Source organism: Diabrotica undecimpunctata, chromosome 7 (genome assembly GCF_040954645.1).
Source record: "Diabrotica undecimpunctata isolate CICGRU chromosome 7, icDiaUnde3, whole genome shotgun sequence".
Classification (NCBI taxonomy): domain Eukaryota; kingdom Metazoa; phylum Arthropoda; class Insecta; order Coleoptera; family Chrysomelidae; genus Diabrotica; species Diabrotica undecimpunctata.
The window spans coordinates 132,374,436-132,401,529 of NC_092809.1; the positions used below are offsets into that span (position 1 = coordinate 132,374,436).

Below are 27,094 nucleotides of genomic sequence, written 5' to 3' on the forward strand. Positions count from 1 at the left end.
CACAACATATTCGAAAAGGCCTACGACTCGATAGACACAAGTTATATCAAATATTACATAGCTTTAACATCCCTCAAAAATACACTAGACTAGTAAAAGCAACAATGGACTCTTCAACAGCAACTGTCACAATGAAAAATGAACTCGCCGAGAACTTTTCAATAGTCAAAGAATTAAAGCAAGAAGACGGGTTGGTACCGACACTATTCAACCTGTCTTTCGAATATGTGATACGACAGTTGAATTTAGGAAGTGAAAATCTCCTAACAAATAATACTGATTGCCTCCTATGCCTATGACATCAGCATTGTCTCGCAGTGAAAATCTCCTAACAAATAATACTGATTGATTCCTATGCCTAAGACATCAGCATTACGTCTCGCAGAACGAAAGTGCCGACAGAAATATACAAGTCAAAATAGTAGCAAAAAAGATCAGACTACAAATAAATATTTCAAAAGACCAAAAAGCTAACACAGACAATAGAGCTAGCGAAAACAGATGCACAGAGGACGATATTGAATCATTAGAAAGTTTCACATGTCTGGAAATTGAATTAAGCTCGAACGGAACAAAAGAACAAGAAATTCAAAGAAGATAGTAAAGGAAAAGAAAGCTTATTTTTCACTCGTCCATGTGTTCCACTCCAAAAACACACACTGAAGATCGAAAATCAGGGTTTACAAAATTATTATCCAGAAGGAATAATTTCTTGAACTTAATTTTTTGGCAACATGGTAGATTTACATCAAGAATGAAACGATAACGTTGTCAAGAATATTTATTAACAAGCAATAAAAAAAAAAAACAAAAAATTAATAATGTATTTGGCGAACCTGTAGCTGGTTACACTTCTGTATACTTCTAGGCAGTAACAAAATGAGACGATCGATGTCTGCTTGTGATACCTCGTTCCAAGCAACTTAAACTTCATCTATTAATTGTGCAGGATGGTGCAAAGTGGACAGTCTCCCTTCCATCATATCCCATACATGTTTGATAGGCTTTAACTCCGGAGCACGGGGCGGCCACGGCAAAACATTGACGCCAGCTTCTTGGAGAAAGTCTATAGTTTGACGAGTATCTAATATGGGGACGCGCATTGTCTTGCTGAAAAAGAATGTCTAGACGGCCGACGAGATAAGGCAGTAAAGTGGCTTGTAATATGTCATCATCATAACGCGCATCTGTCATATTACCTCGAATAAACACAAGTGGTGATCGGCTACTATACCCAAACCATTACTCCAACTGTCCTGTGTACAAGTCTCTCAACAGCAAACCCAATATCTCGTCGCTCTCCACGGCGGCATATTACCATCCTACGACCTTCATACATTCCTTAACAGAACCGTGATTCACCGCTGAATGCTATATTATGCCATTCTGCCACCCAATGCTGTCGTCCTCTGCAGCAATTCAAACGTTGATGACAGTGGTCCGTAGTCAAAGGAAGCAGTATTATAGTCGTGGGTGGAATGAAATCAGTACAAAGGCTCCAATGCGACGGTATAGTGTACGCATACTAACAGGTCTACCTACTACTCCAAACTATTGGTCAGCAAATGGACGCGTAGTAGCAAAACGGTCTCTCAGAGCCAGTAATCTAAAGCGCCTATCTTGACGCTCTGTGTTACGCCTGGGTTGACCAGTTGGTCTTCTTCGTATTCCTCTACCTTCGTTTGTTCACACGACAGACACGCATAACCGTCATTCCCGTACAATTAACACAACGGCCAATTTTGCGATATGAAAAACACATATCTCTATACACAATAAATCTACCCCTGTCAAAATCGCCAGGGTGGTAATTTTGGTGTCTTCAAACTTGAAGCATTTTCTTACACTGAATACAATTAGACTGAGGAATAATAACTAAAAATTTTTATACGAACCGGTTTTGACAAATCGGTCTCTTCACAAAAAAATTTAAAGATAAAACTTTATTTTTACAAAAAGTAGAAAAGATAAAACATTGGTATTGTTATCACAGCATGTTCTAAATATAATCATTCTATTGCCAAAAAACTAAGTTCAATAAATTATTCCTTCTGGGTATAACACTTCTAATGTCACTGAGTATACAAAAAGAAAGCTGAAAGTCTTTGAAAAAAGTCCTAAGAAAGATATTTGGACCTATTAACGAAAACGGAGTATGGAGATCCAGGTACAACCATTAACTCTAGCAACTTTCAAAGAGGCACCGATTTCAGAATTCGTTATACTTCAAGAATTCGATGGGCTGGTCATGTAGTGAGAATGGAGACCGAAAGATTACCAAAAAGAGCTCCATATAGTAAAATGCAGGGTGCAAGACCAAAATAAAGGTCAGGCAAAAGGTGGGGGAATTAAATGGCAGCGGACGCACAAAATTTGCTAGACCTGAGAACTTAAAGGTATAGTTTGGAGGAGGCCAAGGCTCGATTTGTAGTGTAGTGCATCGGAAAGATAAAGAAAACTATGTGATTTGAGGTAGAAAAGTGTAAGGTGATTGGTTAAGTTACTTACGGAATATTCAACTCTCATTCATGGCCCATTAGGAAGATGACAGAAAAGGAAGACCCAGACAATCACGGTATAAATAAAAATAGATATGAATATCAAAAACACGTGTATAAAAAGAACTTATATTACAATAAACTTAATCACATATCGATTTATAAATTACAATAGCAAACAAAACAACAGTTTTTTTTAACAATAATAACAAAGTTAATTACAAAACTATTGGATGCTCTTATCAGTAATGTAATTGTTACGTTGATCTATTTTTTACATTGTAAAAATTTTAGACTAGTAAAACAATATCAATAATAATTCAACAATATTACCGATTTTTATAACTTATATATTGAATTTGCTAAAGTCGTCAATGCTTCAGCAGCGTCGAGTTCTTCCCTACCATGCATCATCACGTTTACACCATTTTCGTTAATTTTAAATCTCTTTTTGGTAATATTTATTTTGCTTAAGGTCCAGTCTAGGTAACTGCTTTCGTTCGGTATGAAATTAGCTGCACTTCTTAGCCATTTTGACATCATAGGTTTATTGTCATCACTGTTCTGAAAGGGTTTTTGACAGTCCCTTAAATACTTTTCCATCATGTGGTTTTTGTATTTGCACGTATTTTGGGAAAAGGGATTTTCGTGGTCGTTTTCAGTTGTGGAACTAATGTAATAGCACTGGTTTTGGATGTCGTTGTTATTGTTATTAAAATATGTTTCTTCGTATAAATGTTTCTCTTGTGCATATTTATCGTTGGTATAACTCGATGTTTTGTCTGATTCCTCCCATATACTATCGTTTGAGCAGATACTTAAATGTTCAACGTTTCCTTGAACTTGGTTGTTGTAGGTTTTGATCAAAGATGACCATGTTTTTTTATGCGGTTCTCTGCCGGCATTTTTGAGTTTTCGTCGCCAGTTCGCGAACCAATTACACACCTGTAAGAGAAAAATTTTATATTTTATTACTGTTATATTGTTATTATATCGTAAAGTGCAAAATCAGAATGTGAAAATTGGTAAAGGGAAAGCAGTGAATTCATTGGTGATTTTGGTCTAGTTAAGAGAAATGAAAGGGAAGAAATATTAAAACTGTTTGTAGAGGAAGAAGAATTTGCAATACTAAATACATTCTTCAAACTACCATCACGACTCTTGTATATCTGGGTCTCTGCGCAAGAGCAACCAGGAAAGTTAATACGGAATCAAATGGATTACACAATGGTGAATTTCCGTAATGGATGCCTATCAGTTAAAAGTTACCCGGTGCTGAAATATCGTCAGATCATGTTCTTGTTGTTGGTCAATTTAAGAAGATTACAAAAAAGAATAGTAACAAAAAATGCGATATGAGAAGACTAAAAGGTAAGGAAACAAAAGTAACAGTCGCACGAATTCTTTCAGAGAAGCTAAGTCTTTTAAGTGTGCCTATATTCCAGAAATGTTGGCGACCATATTGATCCATCTTATTTTATTCACAGCAGCTCGAAATAAGAAGCTAAGTAACATGGAGCAAACATGTAATGCAGAAGAATTACTCCAGCATATTGTAAAACCTTTAAGAAGATCAGAGAATAACATATAATAAAAAGGAAAGAGAAGAGGAAAAGTTGGATGAATGACAATACACTGCAACTCATGGAAAAAAGAAGCAAATCAGAACAACAAAAGAATGTACAACAATATTCAGAGAAAAATAAGAACCGAAATACGAAAGGCCAAAGAAAATGTGAAAGTTGGAACAAAAACTCGATACGTTTAATATGCATAGAAAGGTTAAACAAGCAGTTGGTCTTCAGAAATAATCCAACACAGCTAACAAACCGCGAGATCAACAGGGGAACATCATCACAGACAAAAATAAAGAAATTTGCATATGGACCAAATATGTTTTTTGATGATAACATCTCCGAACAACCTCCATCCTATATATGTAATGACCACTTACCAATCGCATCAGATGAAGTTGAAAAAGCAATATCACAACTATAAGATGACAAAGCTCCTTTGACAATGCATATGCCGAACTCATAAAACTATTTAATACTGAAGGTATTCAACGCCTAACAAAAATATTTAATAATATATATTTAAGCGAAGTAATACCAAGAACATGGCTGAAGTCGATGTTTATTTCAAAGAAAAGAAAATCCCTAGCCTGCAGTGATTTCTGCACCAATTTTAAAATTATTTCTAAAAATCATACATCAAAGGATATTATAGACTGTGCGAAGAAAAAATCAGCCGTACAGTTTGGTTTTCTTAATGCTGTGGGTACGACAGAGGCCCTCTTTAGCATACAAGTACTATTTGAACGATGTAGAGTCGTGAATTGCAATATTTATTAACAAAGCGTTCGATATAGTAAAGCACCACACTCTGATGGAGATATTAACAAATATTGGTGTAAACACCTGTAATCTAAGAATTATTAGCAATTTTTACTGGAATCCAACATTATCGATCCGTATAGAGACCGGAGAATCTGATGGTATCAAAATCAAACATGGAGTTCCACAAGGATGTATACTATCACCCCTGCTGGCTAACATATACTCTGAGGAAATCTTTCAAGAAGCAGTAGAGGATGTTGAGGCCGGAATTCGAATTAACGGAGAATTCTAAAAAAAAAAGAAAAGAAGTAACGGGTCAGTACAAAAAACAAACAAATAACATCGTTGATAGAAACGGCAAATTTATTATCACCGATTTGTATAAAATAGACAGATGGAAAGAATACATTGAGGAACTATTTAATGATGAAAAGCTTGACCTTTAAATTAAATTTAAAATAGTAACAGGGCCTAATATAACTATGGACGAAATTTAACGAGCAATAAGATCAGCAAAGACCAGAAAAGCAACGGATGAAATACCGAGTGAATAATAAAGCTCTTCGAAAGTTCAGGTAAAAGATCTCTGCTTCATCTTTTTAATAAAATTTATTAAACTGGCTATATACCAACTGTCTGGCTGCTGTCGACTTTTGTGACGATACCTAAAAAAGCAAATGCGAAAAGATGTAGTGACTACTGAACCATGTTTTAAAAATATTTCTTCCAATTTTGCACTCAAGGATGTACCAAAAAATATAAGAACAACTTACTGACACGCAGTTTGGGTTCCGCAATAACCTTGTAACCAGAGAAGTACTATTTAGTATTCAGGTTATGATACATAGATGCAGAGATGTCGACCTTCTAGTTTATATGTGTTTTATTGACTCTGAGAAGGCATTTGATCGAGTAAAATATACTGAAATGATAGCGATTCTTCAGCAGGTAGGTATTAAAGATAATAAAGACCTTCTTATTGCGCCGTCTCTTTTCGAAGGTTGACTATCCAAATGGCAATTGTAGCTTTGGCAACTGCTGCACGAAAGATTTCTGTGGATGAGCGGTCAAACCATCTTCTCAGGTCTTTTAGCTACAAGTTCTGGCGTCTTTCAACTGATCTTTTGCCCTGCACTTTACCTTCCAATATAATTTGAAATAATTCATATCATTCGAATTCTGAGCTCTAAACTAAGGTCTGATCTTGTAAAAACTGTTTCATGTTCATGAGTGTTTTCTTCGCTTGTTCGATTCTTGATAGGATTTCTTTTTTTGGGTTACACTGGCTGTTGATATTTGCTCCCAAATATTTTATAGAAGTTTTAAAAATTTATTATTTTTTTACCTGCCCTATTATTTGTCCCTTGGCGTAGAAATAAAATTAAATGGGATGTCATAGGTATCAGCGAAGTTAGAAAGAGAAGTGAAACTTTAAAAACACTAAAATCAGGGCATATATTCTATAAAAACCACGCGAACAAGATAAAAAACATCTAAAGTATATCATCTAGAGTGGCATATCTTATTCTGAAGTTGAACAGTAGATCTCAACTCAAAATTATCCAAGTATCCAACAAAAGACCATACAGACAAAGAAATCGAAATATTTTATGACGATATATCTACTGCGTTTAATGATTCTCGTACTCAATTTACAATTTTATGTGGCGATTTCAACGCAAAAATAGGTTTAAACGAAGCAGAACTAGAAACATCCTTGGGAAAATTCGGTTCCCCAGGGAAAAATGACAGAGGAGAAATGCTACTAGAATTCCTACTCCAGAATAATTTATTCAACATGAACAGCTTCTTTTACAAAAAAAATGCTCAGAAGATGGACCTGGGAAAGTCCAAATGGTAGAACAAGGAACGAAATTGACTACAGCATAAGTAAGTAGCACAAAAAACAAATAATTAAAGATGTAACAGTACTCAACAAGTTCACCACAAGCAGTGACCACATAATGATAAGAGCGAAAGTCCAAATCAACATAAAAAGTGAAAGAAACATAATGATTAAAAATAAATCTCAGGGAATAAATCTCATAAATCAATATCAGGGACATATCAATAATAAGCTACTACTGCATGAAACCTTCGAGAACGATCTTAACGACTTGAATAATTGCATCATAAACGCCTTACAAGAAAGTCACCGAGTGCACTGTCCTAAAAGAAAATCAGGTCCATATACTGCAACGCTGCTAGATCAAAGAAGACAAATGAGAAGCGATGACAATGCAGACAGCCACACTCTAAGAAATATGAACAATACTGTTTCGAAGGCAATCAGGAGAGATTTAAGAAAATTCAAAACCGATTATATTAAACGTACTATAGAGGAAAATAACAGCTTAAAAGTTCTACGTAGAAAGCTAACGAATGGGAAATGCGAAATTCATAAATTAAGAAATTCTTCTTCTTCTTCTTCTTCGAGTATATCACGTAGAGACGAGTTAATACAGGTCGTCGAAGAGTTCTACAGTTTCAACAAAGCTCTTGTCCTCACTTTCATAGATATTTATAAAGCGTTCGACACGATCGAAATAGACAGCCTTATAGAAGCAATGAATGACAACAGGATTGACAATAGGTAGTAACAAAAGACGGCGAAAAACTTAACCATCTCCGTTTCGCAGATGACATTGTCCTTATCACAGATGATTTAGGAGAAGCCACAGATATGTTAAATGAATTGGACTTTGCATGTTCGAAGGTGGGCCTCAGAATGAACTTATCCAAAACTAAGTTTATGAGAAATATCGTCCCCAATAACCATTTAACTATTCAAAACAAAGTGGTAGAACTGGTGGAGAAATATACGTATTTGGATCACGAAATAAGAATCAGCAGGAATAACCAAACATGCGAAATCCAAAGACGAATTACTTTAACGTGGGCAGCCTTTGGGAAATTGCGAGACACACTTAGGGCCAACATACCAATTAGCCTCAAAAGAAAGGTATTTGACCAATGCGTATTACCGGTCATGACCTATGGGGCGGAAACTATGACTCTAACCAAGACTACGGCTTCGAAATTGAGAGTGGCACAGAGACGAATGGAACGATCTATGCTGGGAGTGACGTTGCGGGACCGAATAAGAAACGAAGATCTGCGAAGAAGGACGAGTATTGCTGATGTTGTGGAACGCATAGCGGAACTTACATGGAATTGTGCAGGCCATGTAGCGAAAATGCATGACTCACGATGGGCGAGTAAAATTACATATTGGAGGCCGAGAGCAGACAAACGTAGTAGAGGAAGACCACCTACACGTTGGGCTGACGACATCAGGCGTATCACGAAAAATTGGCAACAAAGAGCACAAAATCGCAAAGAATGGAGGAGTTTAAGGGAGACCTATGTCCAGCAGTGGACGTGATAAATTAAGGCTGGATGATGATGATGATGATGCTGTAGAAATGTATGTTTGTTGGTATCCATGAAAATACTAGATTTTAGTTTTGAAAATATTTAGATGTGAACCGAACACATTTCGCTATGACGAACTACCGCATTTATTATATTTTGTAGTTATTGTGCGTTGTTTGCTATTAGGACGATATCATCAGCGTACCTGATGTTGTCTATGCTGGTTACGTTAATCTTGATTCCACCTTGAACCTCGTCTAATGCTTTTCTGAATATAGATTCCGAATACAGATTAAATAATAGAGGTAATAAGACGCAACCTTGTCGCACTCCTCGTCGGATTCGTATATCTTCGGATTTTGTGCACTCTATTTCAATTGTTGTCGTTTGGTAACAACCAAGACCTACGTATCATTAGATAATTAAATAATAGTGGTGATAAGACGCAACCTTGTCACACTCCTCGTCGGATTCGTATATCTTCGGATGTTGTGTGCTCTATTTCAATTGTTGCCGTTTGGTAACAACCAAGACCTACGTATCATCAAAAACCTTTACTGCCATGTGTGCAAACATCAGGATTGGCTAGGATAATTCTGAAGAGCTTCAAATACGAAGAGGAGTAAGACCGGGCTGCATTTTGTTTCCACTAAAATTTAACATCTATTCGGAATTTGTTTTCAATAAAGCATTGGATAGTGTTCAATGTGGTATTAAAATTAATGGCAACAATATTATTAATTTGAGATACGTGGATGACACGGTGTTAATTGCAAATAGTTACGAAGATCTTCAACATCTGATTAATAGGATTACCACAACATGTGATGAATATGGACTATTTGTAAAAAGGTTGTTTTGCAGCAGATGGGAAAAGATATGAAAGTGGTCAGAACAGTTAAAAATCGCAAACTGGAATAATTTGGCCATGTTATGCGTCACCCGTAGAGATATAATATACTCCCTTTAATAATACAGGGCAAGACAGGTGGAAGAAGAGGGCCAGGTAGAAGACGAATGTCATGGCTTAAAAACCTGAGAGAATGGTTTAACAGATCCACTGCATCTCGTTTCCGAGCTGCCATCAACAAAATTAGTATAGCCAATTTAATAGCCAACGCACGATAATCGGGCAGGGCACAAGAAGAAGAATCAATAACAGATACGCGGACGACAAGTTGTTATTAGCTGATAGTTATAAAGCCCTCCAGGATTTAATGTAGAGGATCACAGAAGTAAGTCAGATATATAGACTTTCTCTTAACATTAAGAAAACAAAATCTATGACGATCTCTAAAAAGGAACCACAATTTTGATGAATCAATGTGAACGGTCAACGAATAGTAAAAGTAAAAACATACACATATCTTGGTTCGAACATCAATGAAAATTGAGACCATTCCCTAGAAATCAAACGTAGGATACAGAAAGCAAGATCTGCATTTCAAAAAATGGCTAAGCTATTCAAATGTCATGATTTATCAATACCCTTAAAAATCAGGTTAATACGATGTCGTTTCTTGAATAATATTTGCTGCCTTGCTTGCTTGGTACATGGTTCGAATGTCCCACGTACATGTTTTGGGACATTATTTCCTGACCGGGGGATTCCTAACAACCTGGTGATATCCTTACGGATCTTTAATGTGGTAGTCATATCGTGGCTTTCCACATCTCAAATGCGTTGACTAATTTAGCTTCTCCGCTTTCGAACTCAATTTCTCAGTTCCACGTGTCGGTTCTTCCACCTGTAGCTTTTGACCAACAAGTGGGGATTACTTACAGTCTGTCCCCGGAAACTTAATACTAATTAGGGGTCGGAAGGAACAAGAGGCTGATAGGAAAGATTAAAGACATTTCACTAAAGAAGTTGAAAAAAAGTAAAATGTGAAGGCCCTTATGATCCGCTAGGTATGTTTCATAAGCGTATGAATATTGATACACTTTGTGTTCCTGCTCATACCTCGTGGTGTTGACTACAGACTGTCCAGCATGTCATAACATGGAGGATAGGGTGCATGCCATTTTTACAATGTAAAATAATTAAACTTGCGATTGAATATTAAAAGATGAATAAAATTAATTTGGCCTTTATACAATGTAGCAATATATGAATATGTCAGAAAAGGAATGTTTTTAAACAATGTCGGCTCACAATATTGACTTATAGTGCAGAAACTTTAACACTTGCCAAAAACATTAGAATAGGGATCACAGACGCTGGTGAAGGATAGCAAATATGACGTGGCCAGAATGAATGACGCTTGGTAGACTAAACACATAATGGAGTGGCGTCCTAGATTTCAGGCATATAGTGTTAGAGATAAACCTCCGACATTACAGATGGATTATATAAAGTATATTAAACTGAATTTACACGCCACAATATCAGGAACAATAGAGTCAACTGAGCAAGGCCTATATTCAGCAGTGGATGCTACATGCTGTATGATAATTATGATTATGACGATTAAATGAAATCGTAGGCTTCCACGGCCAGAGTCAGAATTATAGTTTATTCGTCTTCCGGGTTTGGACCGTGTCATTTGTGAGTGACCCAAAAGTGGGTTCATCTCGACGTTTCGCTACAATTGTATGTAGCTTCTTCAGGAGAACAAAAAAAAGAAAAAGAAAACAAAAGACAGGAAGATGGGTAGTTAGCAACGGTAACTCAGTTACTCAACGCAACCAGAGGCGAATACTAACTACCAAGATGGGCATTTGGTCACAGTAACTCAACTACTTAACGCAGCCAGAGGTGAAAACCAAATGCCAGGACAGGGATTCACGTCCAACAGCTCAGAACACTAACGCGTCGAGAGGCGGGGAGTGAATCCGACGACGATTACTCCGCTACCGCTCTATTTATAGTCGCGGTGACCTGTCGTGTCGGGACGTATCGGCACACTCCGTGGCGCGAACGTCAAGAAGCGCGCGCTGGCCAATCATGTGACTGCATCGTGGTAGCGGGACCGGACGGCGGCTCTAGACTGAGATTCCAGATGGGAGACAAGTAGTATCCTTCCTCTCGATTGATATTATGTGGATTTTTTCGGATCTCTAGAGATTCGCGGATTTTCCTGGAATAAAAGAAGGGGCTCTTAGAAATAATATGGGTTTTTTCGAACAATATGGAATGACCGGTTTCTTGGCAGTGTTCTGCAACTGCAGAATGGGAGAAAAGACCTGATCGAATGCATCTTTGATGCTCTTGAATCCGAGTTTTGACGGAACGACCAGTTTCGCCAATATACACTTGTCCACATGAACAAGGAATAGAATAGACACCACCGGATGATAGGGGCGGTAATGGGTCCTTAGGAGAGAGTAGATATTGTGAGATTTTCTTGGGTGGTCGAAAAGTAGTCCTGATACCTTCTTTGCGAAGAATTTTGCCAATCCTATCAGTGACACTTCGAATATACGGAAGAAAAGCCACAGGAGTATTACCCGAAGATTCTGAATTTGTCGTCCTAGGGTGTAAAGGGGGATGTAGATGTCGGTGTGTAATATTTTGAATTGTGGACTTGGAGTAACCGTTGGCGACAAGGGTTTTTTGCAGATGGCCAAGTTCTTCTCTAAGGTTGTCAGGTTCAGAAATCGAAATGGCCCGATGGATGAGAGAGTTGATCACAGAATTCTTTTGGGCAGGATGGTGGTGTGATGAAGCATGTAGGTAACGATTCGTGTGAGTCTTTTTTCTATAAACAGAGTGACCCAATCGGCCATTGGGCTTGGAGGTGACTAACACATCGAGAAAGGGAAGGGACCGATTATTTTCTACTTCCATTGTGAATTTTATACTCGGATGTTGTGAGTTAAGATGATCTAGGAAGGGAGAAAGGGTATGTTGACCATGGGGCCAGATGATAAATGTATCATCAACGTAGCGGAACCAGACTTTTGGTTTTAAGGGGTAAGATTCTAGGGCTAAAGACTCAAAGGCTTCCATGAAAATGTCACATGTACTTTTGTTCTCCTGAAGAAGCCACATACAATTGTAGCGAAACGTCGAGATGAACCCACTTTTGGGTCACTCACAAATAACACGGTCCAAACCCGGAAGACGAATAAACTATAATTATGACGATTGTTGAACCAGCCAAGATACACACGGAGGATTATAGAACTAAAGAAGAAAAATTACAATACTTGGCTATCATTATTTTGATGCTATATAGAATATGATTTTATTGTATAAAATTGGTTTATGGTGGTTAAATACTTAAAAAATTATTGTTTAAATTATTTATAGTCTACCTGTATATAAGTTAAACCCGTTTGCACAGCCAACATCTTTTTTTCATCTCGATTAGGATAAGGATTCTCTCTTCTTCGAACTAACCAATCTTTTAAATATCTCTTAATCTCCGGTGTAAAAAGCATTTTGGGTGGTCTTTTCTCTTCACCGTATGCTCTTCTGAAATGAAAAATGTAAATTAACAATAAAAACTCATTTACCGCATCTAATTCAAACTTAAAACTGCAAAAAATGTTACTGTAAAAAATGCAATCACAAAGAAATCAGGAAATACTGTTAATATAAATTACACGTTGCCCAAAAAGTGTAAGTAGAGCTAAGTGCATATTTTACTATCCCTCTGCTATCGGTTCGATATAATGTTCAGATGTAAATTTCTTATGATATTGGATAAAACAAATTTTTGGGATACGATCGGTAATTCCTTGGCCAGCATTGAAATGAAGAGAAAAATTTGCAACTGATCACTTCCAATATTATTCCACGTGGATGAGACGTTGTTTTTAAAATGTACTGTAATATAATGCATTTTATTTGGTATTACTGAATTGTTATTGGTATCGGTACTGACAAATAACATTCTCAGGTGGACACATGATAATTGTAGTAGTATCATGGGTGGACATACTAAAATAAACGGTATAAACAGATCACTAAATTTGGATGTAAGAGGTGGCATTCTGACTATTGCAGAAAAAGTTGTATGATAACTTCAATAATAATAACTGACATCCTCCCTCCCAAATAGGTAGGCAATATTAATGAAAACATTAAAATAATTAAAAATGATTAAAAACGTCGTTTTTTCTACTTTCCTTGCTCATAACTTTAAAAAGACTCATATTAGAGCAAAGTCGTAAGGAAATAAAATAGCGATAATTTAATTTTCTATAAGATACAACTGATCAGAGTTAAAAATGATTTAATTTATTATTAAATTATATAAGGGGGAAACAAGCCTTTTCATATTCAAAATCTTTTTACCACTTAGATTGTACTTAGGACCATTGTAATTTGCCTAGAAAAGCATTTAATATAATCAAATAGTCCACCAAATTTTATTAAAATCGATTCAATAGATTTCGCAAAATAGTTTTGCATTCTAAATTAAACGAAATTGAAATTCTGTAAAATATTGTACAACAAAAACTAAACCAATATACTTCTAGAAATGTGCCAAACTTTATAGAATTGAAATCGGATTATTTGGGGTGCATAAGGAATTTCATAAAATTCTGAACAATTTTTTGGATTATAAACAAATAAAATATCTCGGTAGCTATTAGCAAAATTTAGAAAACGGCCATAAAACTATATATATATATATATATATATATATATATATATATATATATATATATATATATTTATATATATATATTTATATACATATATATATATATTTATATATATATATATATATATATATATATATATATATATATATATATATATATATATCGTGGGCATACTACAAAAACTGACCAAGTCAAATATGATGCTTTCGAGATAATTGATGTTGAATATTTTGTAATTTTATTTGAGTTTATTTCTAAATCAATTTAAAAGGATATGTATTTTTTCTTTCCAGGTATTAAATGGTTGAAGTTAGTGATTCTAAGTATCTCTAAAGATTGTATTAATCTTTTTGTTTTTCGCAAAAAAAATTGACTTGGTCACTTTTTGATGTAGAAATTTTCTCATATTGACATCATGGCCACAAAATGATAATTATTGATCAATAATAAAACACAAAGAAAATACCTATGTCTAATTTTATTTATTTACAGTGTAAGGCTGAAGTTTCAAATAAAAACATTTACTTTATTTTTTAAATTGGAAAATAATAACAAAAATGTAAAAGTTTCTATACTAGAATTAATCTGACTCCGAATCGGACAAGTAGAACTAATCCAAATCCGAATCGGACAATACTGATGGCTCTGGAGCAACATCTTTTTTTTCCACTTTTTGATGGTATTGACTGATACCAAGCATGGAATCCAGAGGGAATTGTTCCTGTCTTACATAATTTTAGAAGATCCTGCTTTTTAAGTTTAGAAATAGGAATTTCTTTAGAGTATAATAGTTGAATTTCTTTTATAGGATTTATAACTCGTTTAGTACGTCCAACTACATTGAACATAAGAAATTCTGGATCACTATAGTTGTACTTAAATAGTATATATTGCGGTTTATCTGCTTCATATCGCATACATTTAATTTTTAGCCAATTAACACGATTTCCGTTTTCATCAATGGTTCTATTTTTAAGAGTATTAGCAGCTAGGGTCTTTATGTCAAGAAAATCATTATACCTTAATTCCTGTACGTTATATGGATCACTTCTTTTGTTTCGGCCTCTTTTGGAGCGTGCCAGTCTAAAAATGTTTAACCAATCATGCATAGTGTATACTGGAACATTCTTTTTAGCATTTTCTATGGCGCTGTGCATGGAACCTACTTCCATATAAGAATGCCCAGATTCCAAAAAATTATGCTGTACAATAATTAAATTGCTGTTTTGTACGATAAATAGAAATAATGCTGCAATAAACTGATTTCTGTTTTGACCGCTACAGGTATCAGAGAACAAACTTATTTCGATAATATTTTGTGGCAAAGATTTTATAAACTTAAGCAGGCATGTACCTATTTCTGAACTGCCCCTTTGACCATTAATTTCAGTCCATGCGTAGCAGTGGGCTTTTTGACTAGCTGCTTCGTAAATTGTGAGATTGTACGCGCACAGCTTTCTACTGTAATACATTGGTGAGACATCTGAAGAAGGTATTTGCAGAACGCTTTGTAAATCAAACGTGACACTTAAAAAACTATTATCAGTCATTGCGCGCTCTTTGTCTGATTTTTTTGCTAAATTTGCTTCGTCTCGTCTTTTAATGTGATTCTGATATTTTTCTTCTAAATCTGCAGCTTTTGTCTTCAAGTAGTTCGTGCATGTTAGGCACTGATCCTTTTTAGGCTTAAAAAAGGACAAATTAAAGTTGGTACCAAAAATGCGACGGTAAGTTATTTGAGATGCGTATTCCTTTCCCGTTTTCTTGCAATCTTCCGCATATAGTTCGTACATTTTTGCGATAGATAAATTAGAATCTAAATATTTTCGTTTAGTTGATGATCTACAGTAGTGAGATGCCATGGTTGGAAAACTTTGTACATGCGCTTTGATTGACGCTATAATATCAGGTTTGGTTTTATTAGCCGGTTCCTTTTTGCCACGTTTGTCGTTAGCTGCAAATATTCCTATATCATTTGCTCCAGAAAATGCCTTATCCACTGGCCCGTGGCTTATACACAAAGTGCGTAGAAAGAAATTCTTGCAAACTCGAATTTTTTTACCCTGGTTTAGGAAATGATAGTACCTACTTGCAGTTTTGAGAGCACCTGTTCCAGAACGAACTCTTCTACAAGTAGGTTCTTTGCTCGCAACACAACAGAGAATATAATCTTTTTGACGATTATAGTCTAATCTCCAAAATTCCGAGCATAACTGGTTTCTGAAATCATCATTAAAACTAAGAGAGCATTTGAATTTACAAGAGTTGCAATTAATCAATTTTGGTTTTTTTGCTGCAATGACTGTTCCTTTTGATTTGTAAGGCAAACTTGACATTCTATTTTTCTTTTTAATATTTCTTTTCCATCGGGAAGGGTTAGCTCTTCTCCAACGACATTCTTGTTTTGATAAGGGTACATCACTATCAGTTGATTCAACATTTGATAAACCATCATCATCACTCGGAATATAGTTATCACTACTGCCGGTAGAAAAATCTGAACCACTATCAACGACCATTTTCTCAAACGTAGGTGACACAGGTATATTACTCACCTCAATAGAGCTATTATGTTCTTCACAATGTTTGGTATTCTCTTTTTCATTATCAGACGTGGTAGTTGAACATCCTTGCATTAGAGTAGTATTGAATGAACCTAATTAAAATATTAGTTTAGGATAAAAAGATCAGTTTTAAAATGTATATTTACCTTCCGTAGTGCTGGTTCCAGCTGACAAAATAGGAATGTGTTGTGATGTTGATTTAGAAGACCATAGTTCTGAAACCGTTACTTATTATTAGTCACCCTAATTTGATCTCATTATTATGTTTTATATTTTAAAACAGCAAAATGATCAACAACAAAAATCTACATAGAATATTAACTTTGTATCAGCGGCATTTACTGTTGATGGTTAGGAAGTGGGGCGATAAATATTATTTTTTAAGGAAAACGTTTATCTGCTAAGAGCTAAGTAATAGATACTTTTATAATTTGTTGTCCTCATCATAACCTCAAAATTATTTTCAATAAATATTACGAAATTACAACACTCACCTGCGTTATTTTCATGTGAAGTACTAGCTTCGCCTTCATCTAAACACATTTGTACTAAAAACTTTCCCCTGGACGTCATAATGAAAGATAAACTTAATATTTCCTTTTCCAACACGTGATAATTCAACTGATAAACATACAACGTGTAGGTAAAACTAAAACATCAAAAAGTGACCAAGTCGTAATAGCCAATTGTCGCAGTTCAATGTTGATATGAAATGTGAATCACATTTCATGCAAAAGTGACCAAGTCAACATGATCATTTCTTCCAGTCTATTGATACGCATACCGAGACATAGACATTTGGATGTTATGTGTGTTGCGGCATCGTGCCTTTATATTTTGACTTGGGCACTTTTCCAGGTATTCGGTTACGTCTTTCGAGTGACTTGGATTGATAAACGAAAAATCGATAAAAATTGACTTGGTCAGTTTTTGCAGTATACCCACGATATATATAAGGTGGTCCAGAATTATGTACATTAATTTCTAGAGCTCATAGTGCGTCCAAAAATAAGGGTACTTCTTTATGTACACTTTTTTATAAAACTGAATAATAAGGGAGATACAACCCTTTAAAGGGGTGAATTGAAATTCTTATTTTTTCAAATATCTTCCAAACGGTTTTGAATACGAAGTTCATATTTTGGGAGTGATTATAAGACATTAGGATAATTAATTTCATGTCACCACCTACCACATCCTATATTAATACAGGGTAGTTTTGGTGGGTAAGTGGGGGTTATTGCGTCACATGTTTTTTAATTTTTACATATTTTAAAAAAATATTTTAAAAATTGTTTCCTTAGACTTTTCTACGCAAAAAAGGTGCTCTTGTAATATTTTGATAGATATCACCGTTTTCGATTTATTTAAACTCGAAGGTATACATTTATTTTATTGTAATCGTTACATTTCTTAATATTCATCAAGTATGCTTTGGAATTGACACTTGTGTTAGCAACAACACTTTAATCTCAAGTAGTCTATGAATTTTCAGTGACGTTTAATAACAATTAAATTATTTTATCTACACTTTTATTGTACTCGACAGTGAAATTTGTTTAACACGTCTCTTTTGCTATATTTTTAAATTTGTTTGCCCGCAATATGGCACACTATTCAAATTCTGAGAAGACAGACATACTTTTAGTATTAGGGGAATGTTCGGGAAATGCTGCTGTAAGACGCTACAGAGAAAAGTATCCGAACAGAAATATTCCCAATGCCAGGACTTTTGTAAGTACTGAACGACGACTGAAAGAAACCGGTTGTCTTCAAAGAAGGAATACAGATGCTGGTCGTCGTAGAGAAGCAAGAAATGTTCGCGTTGAACAGCAAATATTGGATGCTGTAATAAATGACCCCACAATAAGTACACGCAGGTTAGGATTAAGAACGTATATTTCCCATCAAAGTGTTTTAAGAGTTCTGCATGAAGAGCAATCCTTACCACTATCGACAAGTGCAGGAATTGTTACCTGACGATATGCCACTTAGAGTTGATTTTTGTGAGGTATTGCAAAATAAAGTTCAAACTGCACCAAATTTTTTAAGCAACATTCTGTTTACAGACGAGGCCACATTTACAAGACAAGGTATGTTCAATTCTAGAAATATGCACTTCAGGGCTAAAGAAAATCCAAGGGCTACAATGGAAACTCACTTCCAACACACGTTCAAGATAAACGTTTGGGCAGCTACTTTAGGAAATAGTTTCATAGGATACCACATCTTTCCCGGAAATTTAAATGGTAACATGTATTACAATTTTCTAGACAATATTTTACATGATATTTTGGAAGATATTCCATTACAAATATGAAGAAACATGTTTTTCATGCATGATGGTGCTACACCACATTACACAAGAATTTGTAGAAGGTGGTTACATGAACATTTCCCTGATAGGTGGATAGGCCGGGGTGCGGATGCACCGATTCATTGGCCTGCTCGTAGTTGTGATCTTAATCCAATGGACTTTACAGTATGGAGTTATTTGAAATTAAAAGTGTATAACACTCCAATTAATACAGTAAATGAGTTAAGAGACAAAATTGAACAAGTATTTACCGATTTACAAAACGATCCAGTAACATTAAATGGATTAATGCATTCGCTAAATAAAAGAATTAGATTATGTATTCAACAAAATGGAGGACATTTTGAACAGTTGTTGTGAAATATTACTTTCGCCATTAATTAAATGTTAAGTATTAATTAAGTTTTCCATTAATTTGTAATATTATTGCTAACACAAGTGTCAATTCCAAAGCATACTTGATGAATATTAAGAAATGTAACGATTACAATAAAATACATGTATACCTTCGAGTTTAAATAAATCGAAAACGGTGATATCTATCGAAATATTACAAGAGCACCTTTTTTGCGTAGAAAAGTCTAAGGAAACAATTTTTAAAATATTTTTTTAAAATATGTAAAAATTAAAAAACATGTGACGCAATAACCCCCACTTACCCTCCAAAACTACCCTGTATTAATATAGGATGTGGTAGGTGGTGACATGTAATTAATTATCCTAATGTCTTATAATCACTCCCAAAATATGAACTCCGTATTCAAAACCGTTTGGAAGATATTTGAAAAAATAAGAATTTCAATTCACCCCTTTAAAGGGTTGTATCTCCCTTATTATTCAGTTTTATAAAAAAGTGTACATAAAGAAATACCCTTATTTTTGGACGTACTATGAGCTCTAGAAATTAATGTATATAATTCTGGACCACCTTGTATATACAGGGTGGTCCTTAAGTAATTGTACAAAAAGAAACCGTAGATTCTACACTTAAAAATATTACGATTTAAGCCAAATTGCTTTAATAAAATGTTGATATTAAGAAAGATACAGGGTGTTAAAGTGAAAATTTAAGATTTTAATTTTCGCTATAACTTTTATGTTTGTGAACATTTATGTATAAAAATTCATAAGTGGATACTACTGAACATCATAAATTATAATTTGATGCATTCTTTAATGTAGCTGATAGAGGGCGCCACATATGCCACATATGTGGCATACATTTGCACTTAACTTTTTTGCTTTTTAAGTAACCGGTATTTGTGATTAAAAATATTAAACATATAGTATTTTACCAAAAAAAAGGTATACTTGTTAATAACTTCAAAACTCAACAGTTTTCGAGATAATCGCATTTTACAAATCAACTACATAATTCAGATTTAACGCAATTACTCCAAGCAACGAAAGAAAATTAGACAAAAACATCAATACTTCTGACTTTTGGTATAAAATGCTTTTAATAAAGTTAATATTTAACGAAATATTAAATAAAATAAATATATTAGCAGGATAGAATAGTAGGATTTTCTTTAATTCATTTGTCAATACGTTCCATAAAAGATCGTCTCATATCAAATAGCATCATTGGTTCTAAAGAGACTGCTGCAGTATTTATAATAAGTATTATAAGTATAATAATAAGTATTCTTTTGGTATTTTTATGTATTAAGTAATTATATTAATATCTCACCAAATGACCAAGGAATATGACTACCACGAACAATCCAACGTTCAGGAAAGTTGTATTTTAGTATGTTCTCACTGCCCTCTCTCTATAATGTGGTAGTGTACCATCTTGCGTAAACCACATATTTCGCCTTAAATTTGATGACAATTCTTCCAATAAATCAAATAAAATCATTTTATAAAAAATGTAAATAAATCTCACCATTCAAATTACAAGGTAATTCGCATGTCCGTAAAAAATAATTACCAACTGTTCCAAACCATACGTTTATTTCAAATTCATGTTTAAAATGCATATCGTATCGTTTGGTAGCATTTATAATTATTTTTTATGGACATACGAATTACCTTGTAATTTGAATGGTGATATTTATTTACATTTTTTATAAAATGATTTTATTGATTGGTACACCACCACATTATAGAGAAAAGTGCAGTGAGAACATAATTAAATACAACTTTCCTATACGTTGGATTGTTCGTGGTAGTCATATCCTTGGTCATATGGTGAGATATTAATATAATTATTTAATTCATAAAATTCCCAAACGAATAATTTATTATTATATTATGTTTATTATATATTATACTTATAATACTTATTATAAATACTGCCGCAGTTTCTTTAGAACCAATGATGCTATATTTAATATGACACGACCTTTTATGGAATGTATTGACAAATGAATTAAAGAAAATGGTGGACATATGGAACACTTACTTTGACAAAAAGTTTAATGTTATTAAGTTTAACTATTTCTTAATTTGGTTTATTAATAGAATATTTTGATTATGACTTTAATTTAATACAAAACGTAAAATGTTTGACGTAAAATCCAATTATTCTGTTATTTTGTCAAATCCTACTATTCTATCGTGCTAATATATTAATTTTATTTAATATTTCGTTAACTATTAACTTTATTGAAGGCATTTTATACCAAAATTCAGAAGTATTGATGTTTTTGTCTAATTTTCTTTCGTTGCCTGGAGTAATTGCGTTAAATCTGAATTATGAAGTTGATTTGTAAAATGCGATTATCTCGAAAACTGTTGAGTTTTGAAGTTATTAACAAGTATACATTTTTTTTGGAAAAATAATATATCTTTAATATTTTTCATCACAAATACCGGTTACTTAAAAAGCAAAAAAGTTAAGTGCAAATGTATGCCACATATGTGGCATATGTGGCGCCCTCTATCAGCTACATTAAAGTATGCATCAGATTATAATTTCTGATGATCAATAGTATCCAGTTATGAATTTTTATACATAAATGTTTACAAACATAAAAGTTATAGTGAAAATTAAAATTTTTAATTTTCACTTTAACACCCTGTATCTTTCTTAATATCAACATTTTATTAAAGCAATTTGACTTGAATCGCAATATTTTAAGGTGTAGAATCTACGGTTTCTTTTTGTACAATTACTTAAGGACCACCCTGTATATATATATATATATATATATATATATATATATATATATATATATATATATATATATATATATATATATATATACTTATCAGATCAAAAAGTTTTTATAATTATGATTTTTAAATACGTTTTGCAGCAAATTCGGTGAGTTACAACTTTTTTACAATTATTCGTTCCACTTTATCAGATGGTTTGTATTTTTATTTTAGCTATTGAAATAATTGTGAAAATAATTGTAACCGCAAATGAAAGCTCAAATAGTACAAATAGTTCTCTAATGGCCTCTTTTTATTGACTCCAACCCACCCAAACATAGTATTATTTTTTCCAAACCAGTCAACAATTACTTCTTTTTTCTTACTTTTATAGAAAAATACAGGTTTTTTCGATGACATCCGAAACGATTATGGGCAATCCATAGTCAGAATTCTGAAGGAGTGGACTAGAATTACCATCAAACTTGCTGCTCTACACAACCGGAGAACTTTTTATTGAAACGTAAATATAATCAACGTTTCCCTCCACAGGTTGCAAATAGCCTTTTTAATGTTAATTACCTTTTACATCATCGCACTGGGAATATTTACCATGATGCTCGGCGATTATGTGACAGGTTTGAAAGAAATATTAATTTAGATATTAAAATCACTTTTGCTGATATTAACTTTTTTGAAAAACAATTACATGATGCGTTCCTAAGCTTGTAATGTTTTAAATTTCTGCACATTTAATGAATTTAATCGTAGACAGAGAATTAAATAGAATATACAGTTTAATAAAATTAAAAGAATTCAAATAAATAATTTTAATAAATAAATTAAAAATAGAAGCTTTTGATAAGACAAAATTTCGAGAAAATTTGTTTAAAAATCTAACTTCTATTCATTTTCCTTTTGAATTAAAAAAAATTTTAGCACTGAGACCTAAATTTTCTGTATGTCTTAAACCAGATGTTAAAGTTCCAAATTTACTTTCTGATATTGAATCAAGAGTCAGTCAACTTATTTTTTAAATAAATACACTGTACAAACTAAACTTTTCCTTAAGAACCATCCTGAAATTTACATTGTCTAAAGCGACAAAGGTAACGTAACTGTTGCAATGTATAAAAAGGATTACCTACAAAAAACTGGAGAATTCTTAAATGATACCAAGTATTACACTACATTTTAGTATTACACTACATAAGTCCTGTTTGTAACGGTCCTGAACAGATTTGGAAATCAACGAAGAATAAAAGTGTGCCCAGAAACTGTCCGCATGTCACTGAAAAAGCAAGGCTACATATCAAGGAATCCAAAAAAAATCCCTACAATGACACCTCTCTCTTTTGTCAACGTTTTCGAGAAGATAATTTTAATAATGTCTTTATATCTGATGAAAGTTGTTTCCAGCTTGGTGCAAATCATCTAAAAGTCCTATCAAGAGAAAATGTTACCGTTCAAATTTCCAAATTTCCCACTAAAATAATGGTTTGAGGAACAATATATCAGCGTGGTGCTACACCTCTCTATATAGTTAATGGTACTGTTGATAGTGCGAAATATTGTGACATCTTAAATGGTTTTCTTCTTGAAACGGCTCATGTTTTATATCCAGAGGGATGGCGTTTTTAGCAAGATAATGCAAGATGCCATACTTCTGATTATACTCAAGCTTGGATGCAAGAACATGAATTGGCAACAATTCCGTGGCCAGCAGCATCTTCAGATCTTAGCCCAATTGAAAACATATGGCGACTGATGAAGATTGAAGTGGAACGAGCAGCGCCACGAGATAAAGAAGGTTTGATTCGGTCAGTTTTACAGGCCTGGAACACCCTTACCGAAAATTATGGCCTTGACCTAGTTTCGGGTGTACCTGGACGTTTAGTTAAGTGTTTAGATTTAAATGGAGGTTGTATAAGTAAATGAGATGAAAAACGATTCTATTACCTCGACAAACTCGATATTTCGCTAATGTTTATTAGCTTTATCAGTAGTGCACTAAAATTATTATTAAAATCAATTATTAAATAGAACATACTTACAAATAAATAAACACTCACATAGTGAAATCCTTAAAATAAAAACCAGCACACCACAGGACTTTAACAATCACACCAAAATAATTACTAATACCAATTTTAAAATACATTAACTTTTTTGCTTAGAGATCAAAGATATATTAAAATTATATAGAGGTACATGGTATTTTTGGCGTTACTATAAAATGTTTAACATTTTACAATATATATTACTAAGATTACTAGTGCCTGTTTTATTATTAATGACATTCCTAGTGCGATTGATATATCTAGAGAAATAATCTACTTTTGTAATTGCTTAATGATTGCAATATTTTCACGTTATCATAATCAAACTAGTGGCCAGTTTTTATAAAATGTATGTTTTATTTCTCCTGCTGCAGTCACTTTTGTGTTGTGTGATCTGCTGTTTCAGCCACTGTCCGGTTTGTCCAATATAACATCCATGGGAACCTAAACATTGTAATTGATATATAACATTGCTATTATACATCACTGGTGTCCGATCTTTAATTTTAGAGAATATGGTTTTATATTTAAGGTTGCTGTATTTGTTAATTTTTATATTTGTATAGTCCTTAAATACCCCAAGAAATTGAAGACTTTCTATCTCTTGGTCCGAATTTTGCATTACCACGTCTCTATAATGATTAAGGCTAGACCAATGTTCTTTCTGATGTAGAGAACATTATTGCTGATATTCCGACAAATTCATCAATTCAAGAGGATTGATCCTACCTAAATATAACATAAAAAAGCAAAAACTTTTCTTCGGTTACATCCTGAATTACTTATTTTAGAATCAGACTGATTTCTCTGGATATAGTTTCGCTGTTCACTAATATTCCAGAAAATTTGGTATAATCGATAATACGGTCTAAGTGAGAATTTATTGAAAATCAGACAAGGCTGTCCAAAGAAAATTTCGTAATTTGAATAAAATTCATTTTCCAAAACACGTACTTTTCTTTTAATACTATGTTTTACTGTCAAATTTTTTTAACGCCCATGGATAGTCCTATCCGTCCGATTTTAGCTCTGATTATTTTAGATTATTTAATAGCAAAAATTGTGCATACTTTTCCCTTCCAGCTACCTTTCCTATACAAATATGTTGGTGATATAATTTACGCCGTCACACAAGATCATATACAGACAACGATAAAAGTTTTTAATTCATGCAACAAAAACATACAATTTACTGTTGAAATGGAGAAGGACAATGTGTACAATTTCTAGATAGGTGCCAAAGTCATCTGCAAATCTAATAATCATATTATACTAGACTGATATCAACATCAGGAAGGTTTCTACACTATGCTTCTAATCACCCTAAAAGTCAAAAATGTAATACCGTTATTGAAATGAAAAATAGAAAAGAATACATCAGCGACGACCAATTTTTATAGCAGAACAAAAACAAATTATTCCAATTGTTTCCAAATAACGGTTATCCTAAGGATATACGAAAACAACTAATATTTAACACACAGTTTTATGATGGACAATTAGATCAACAGCCACAAGATCTTAAATATAAAAAACTACCATATATTTTGAATTTAACAAACCAAATTACTTCCCTGTTTAACGAATACACAAATACAAAAATTAGCAAATACAGCAACCTTAAATATAAAACCATATTCTCTAAAATTAAAGATCGAACACCAGTAATGTATAATAGCAATGTCATACATCAATTACAGTGTTTAGGTTGCCAGGGATGTTATATTGGACAAACCGGACAGTGGCTGAAACAGCGGATCACACAACACAAAAGTGACTGCAACAGGAGAAATAAAACATGCGCTGTTGTCGAACATTTTATAAAAACAGGCCACCAGTTTGATTATGATAACGTATAAATATTGCAATCATTAAGCAATTACAAAAATATATTGTTTCTCGAGATGTGTCATATCAATCGAACTAAGAATGCCATTAATAATAAAACAGACACTAGTAATCTTAGTAATATATATTGTAAAATTTTAAACACTTTATAGGAATGTCAAAAATACCATATACCTAGCTCTATATTATTTTATTTAGGCTTTAATATCTAAGCAAAAAAGTTAATGTATTTTAAAATTATTTTATTGTTATTTTAGTGTAATTGTTAAAGTCCTGTGATGTTCTTATTTTTATTTTAAGGATTCCACTCTGTGAGCTTTTATTTAATCGTATGTTATAATAATTGTTTTTAATAATAATTTTAGTGCACTCTTGATGAAGCCAATAAACATTAGCAAAATATCGAGTTTGATGAGACAATAGAATCGTTTAATTTTTTGACACTGAAAAACCTGATATCCTTTTTACTACTTTATCAACTATATATATATATATATATATATATATATATATATATATATATATATATATATATATATATATATATATATGTGTGTGTATGTGTATATAATTATTTTGTTACTCTTAATCCACACAAAATTTTAACAATGCGAGAATTTTATTCAGTGTTAGTAAGGAAAAAATACCAAAAACATTAGAAAATGAGTTTTTTGAAACTGTTCTTAAAACTATACCTGTTATATCGTTTATTTCGCAGAGGTCGTTTGTTCTTGTCTCGCAAACCGTTTCCTGTTCTTATATCCATTTTTTTGAAATAACAAACCTCGAAAGTGTCACTTATAGCTTGAAAAAATGTTGCATAAAAATAGATATCATGTTGGATAACAGTCAAAAACAAGATGGTCGGTGTCGTGTTATTTGATCTTTTATGCACTTGTAAGTGGTGTCGCTTAAATTCATTTAGATAAATAAATATTTTATTAGCTGAAATAAAATAACTAGGTGTAAAAATGTTCAAAAATCTCTTTGCATTGAAAAAATCCCGAAGCAAAATCCGTAGATCATGTTTAACATTACAAAACAGCGACTATCTTGTCTGACTCATCTAAAAACATGATTAACATTTAAAAATATATTCATGTTTCCGTTGGTATTGTTCCCAAATTAAAACAAGGATATTTTTTAAAACCGTTTTATACACTTACCTAAAGTAAAAAAAATGTGCACTGCAGCTTTAAAAATTTTCTTGTTGGGGTCTCCGAGATGTAAACAGCCGTAAAGATTATGAAAAACTGACTTACACAGTCTGGGCACATCTAGTGCTGTTTTATTTTGAGAGCTTTCAGTCTCCCGCATAGTGTTTTTGTAATTCCTAACCACTATTTTAATTCTGATGAAGACAATTATCAATACTCATGGTCGGGTCTTCTCCCGATTAGCGTATGTGACATTTTATTAAGAGGATATA

General features: G+C 33.3%; 1 protein-coding gene across 1 annotated transcript; it reads right to left on the bottom strand.

Annotated features, from left to right (window-relative positions):
- Nucleotides 1–2,613: 2,613 nt before the first annotated feature.
- On the bottom strand, nucleotides 2,614–26,997 carry LOC140446982 (uncharacterized). The gene is made up of 4 exons (XM_072539576.1): nucleotides 26,832–26,997; nucleotides 26,361–26,469; nucleotides 12,473–12,632; nucleotides 2,614–3,443 (listed from the first exon to the last, which is right to left on the bottom strand). The coding sequence occupies exons 1-4, from the start codon at nucleotides 26,980–26,982 to the stop codon at nucleotides 2,838–2,840; spliced, it is 1,026 nt and encodes a 341-aa protein (XP_072395677.1). The 5' UTR covers nucleotides 26,983–26,997; the 3' UTR covers nucleotides 2,614–2,837.
- Between the last annotated feature and the right edge of the window lie 97 nt (nucleotides 26,998–27,094).

Coding starts and splice junctions, on each gene's coding strand:
- LOC140446982 (XM_072539576.1), bottom strand. CDS start 26,982: ATGCGGGAGACTGAAAGCTCTCAAAATAAAACAGCACTAGATGTGCCC. Junction 12,633..26,360: donor CGAAATAAACGATATAACAG/GTATAGTTTTAA, acceptor TTTTCATTTCAG/AAGAGCATACGGTGAAGAGA. Junction 3,444..12,472: donor CGGGTTTAACTTATATACAG/GTAGACTATAAA, acceptor TTTCTCTTACAG/GTGTGTAATTGGTTCGCGAA.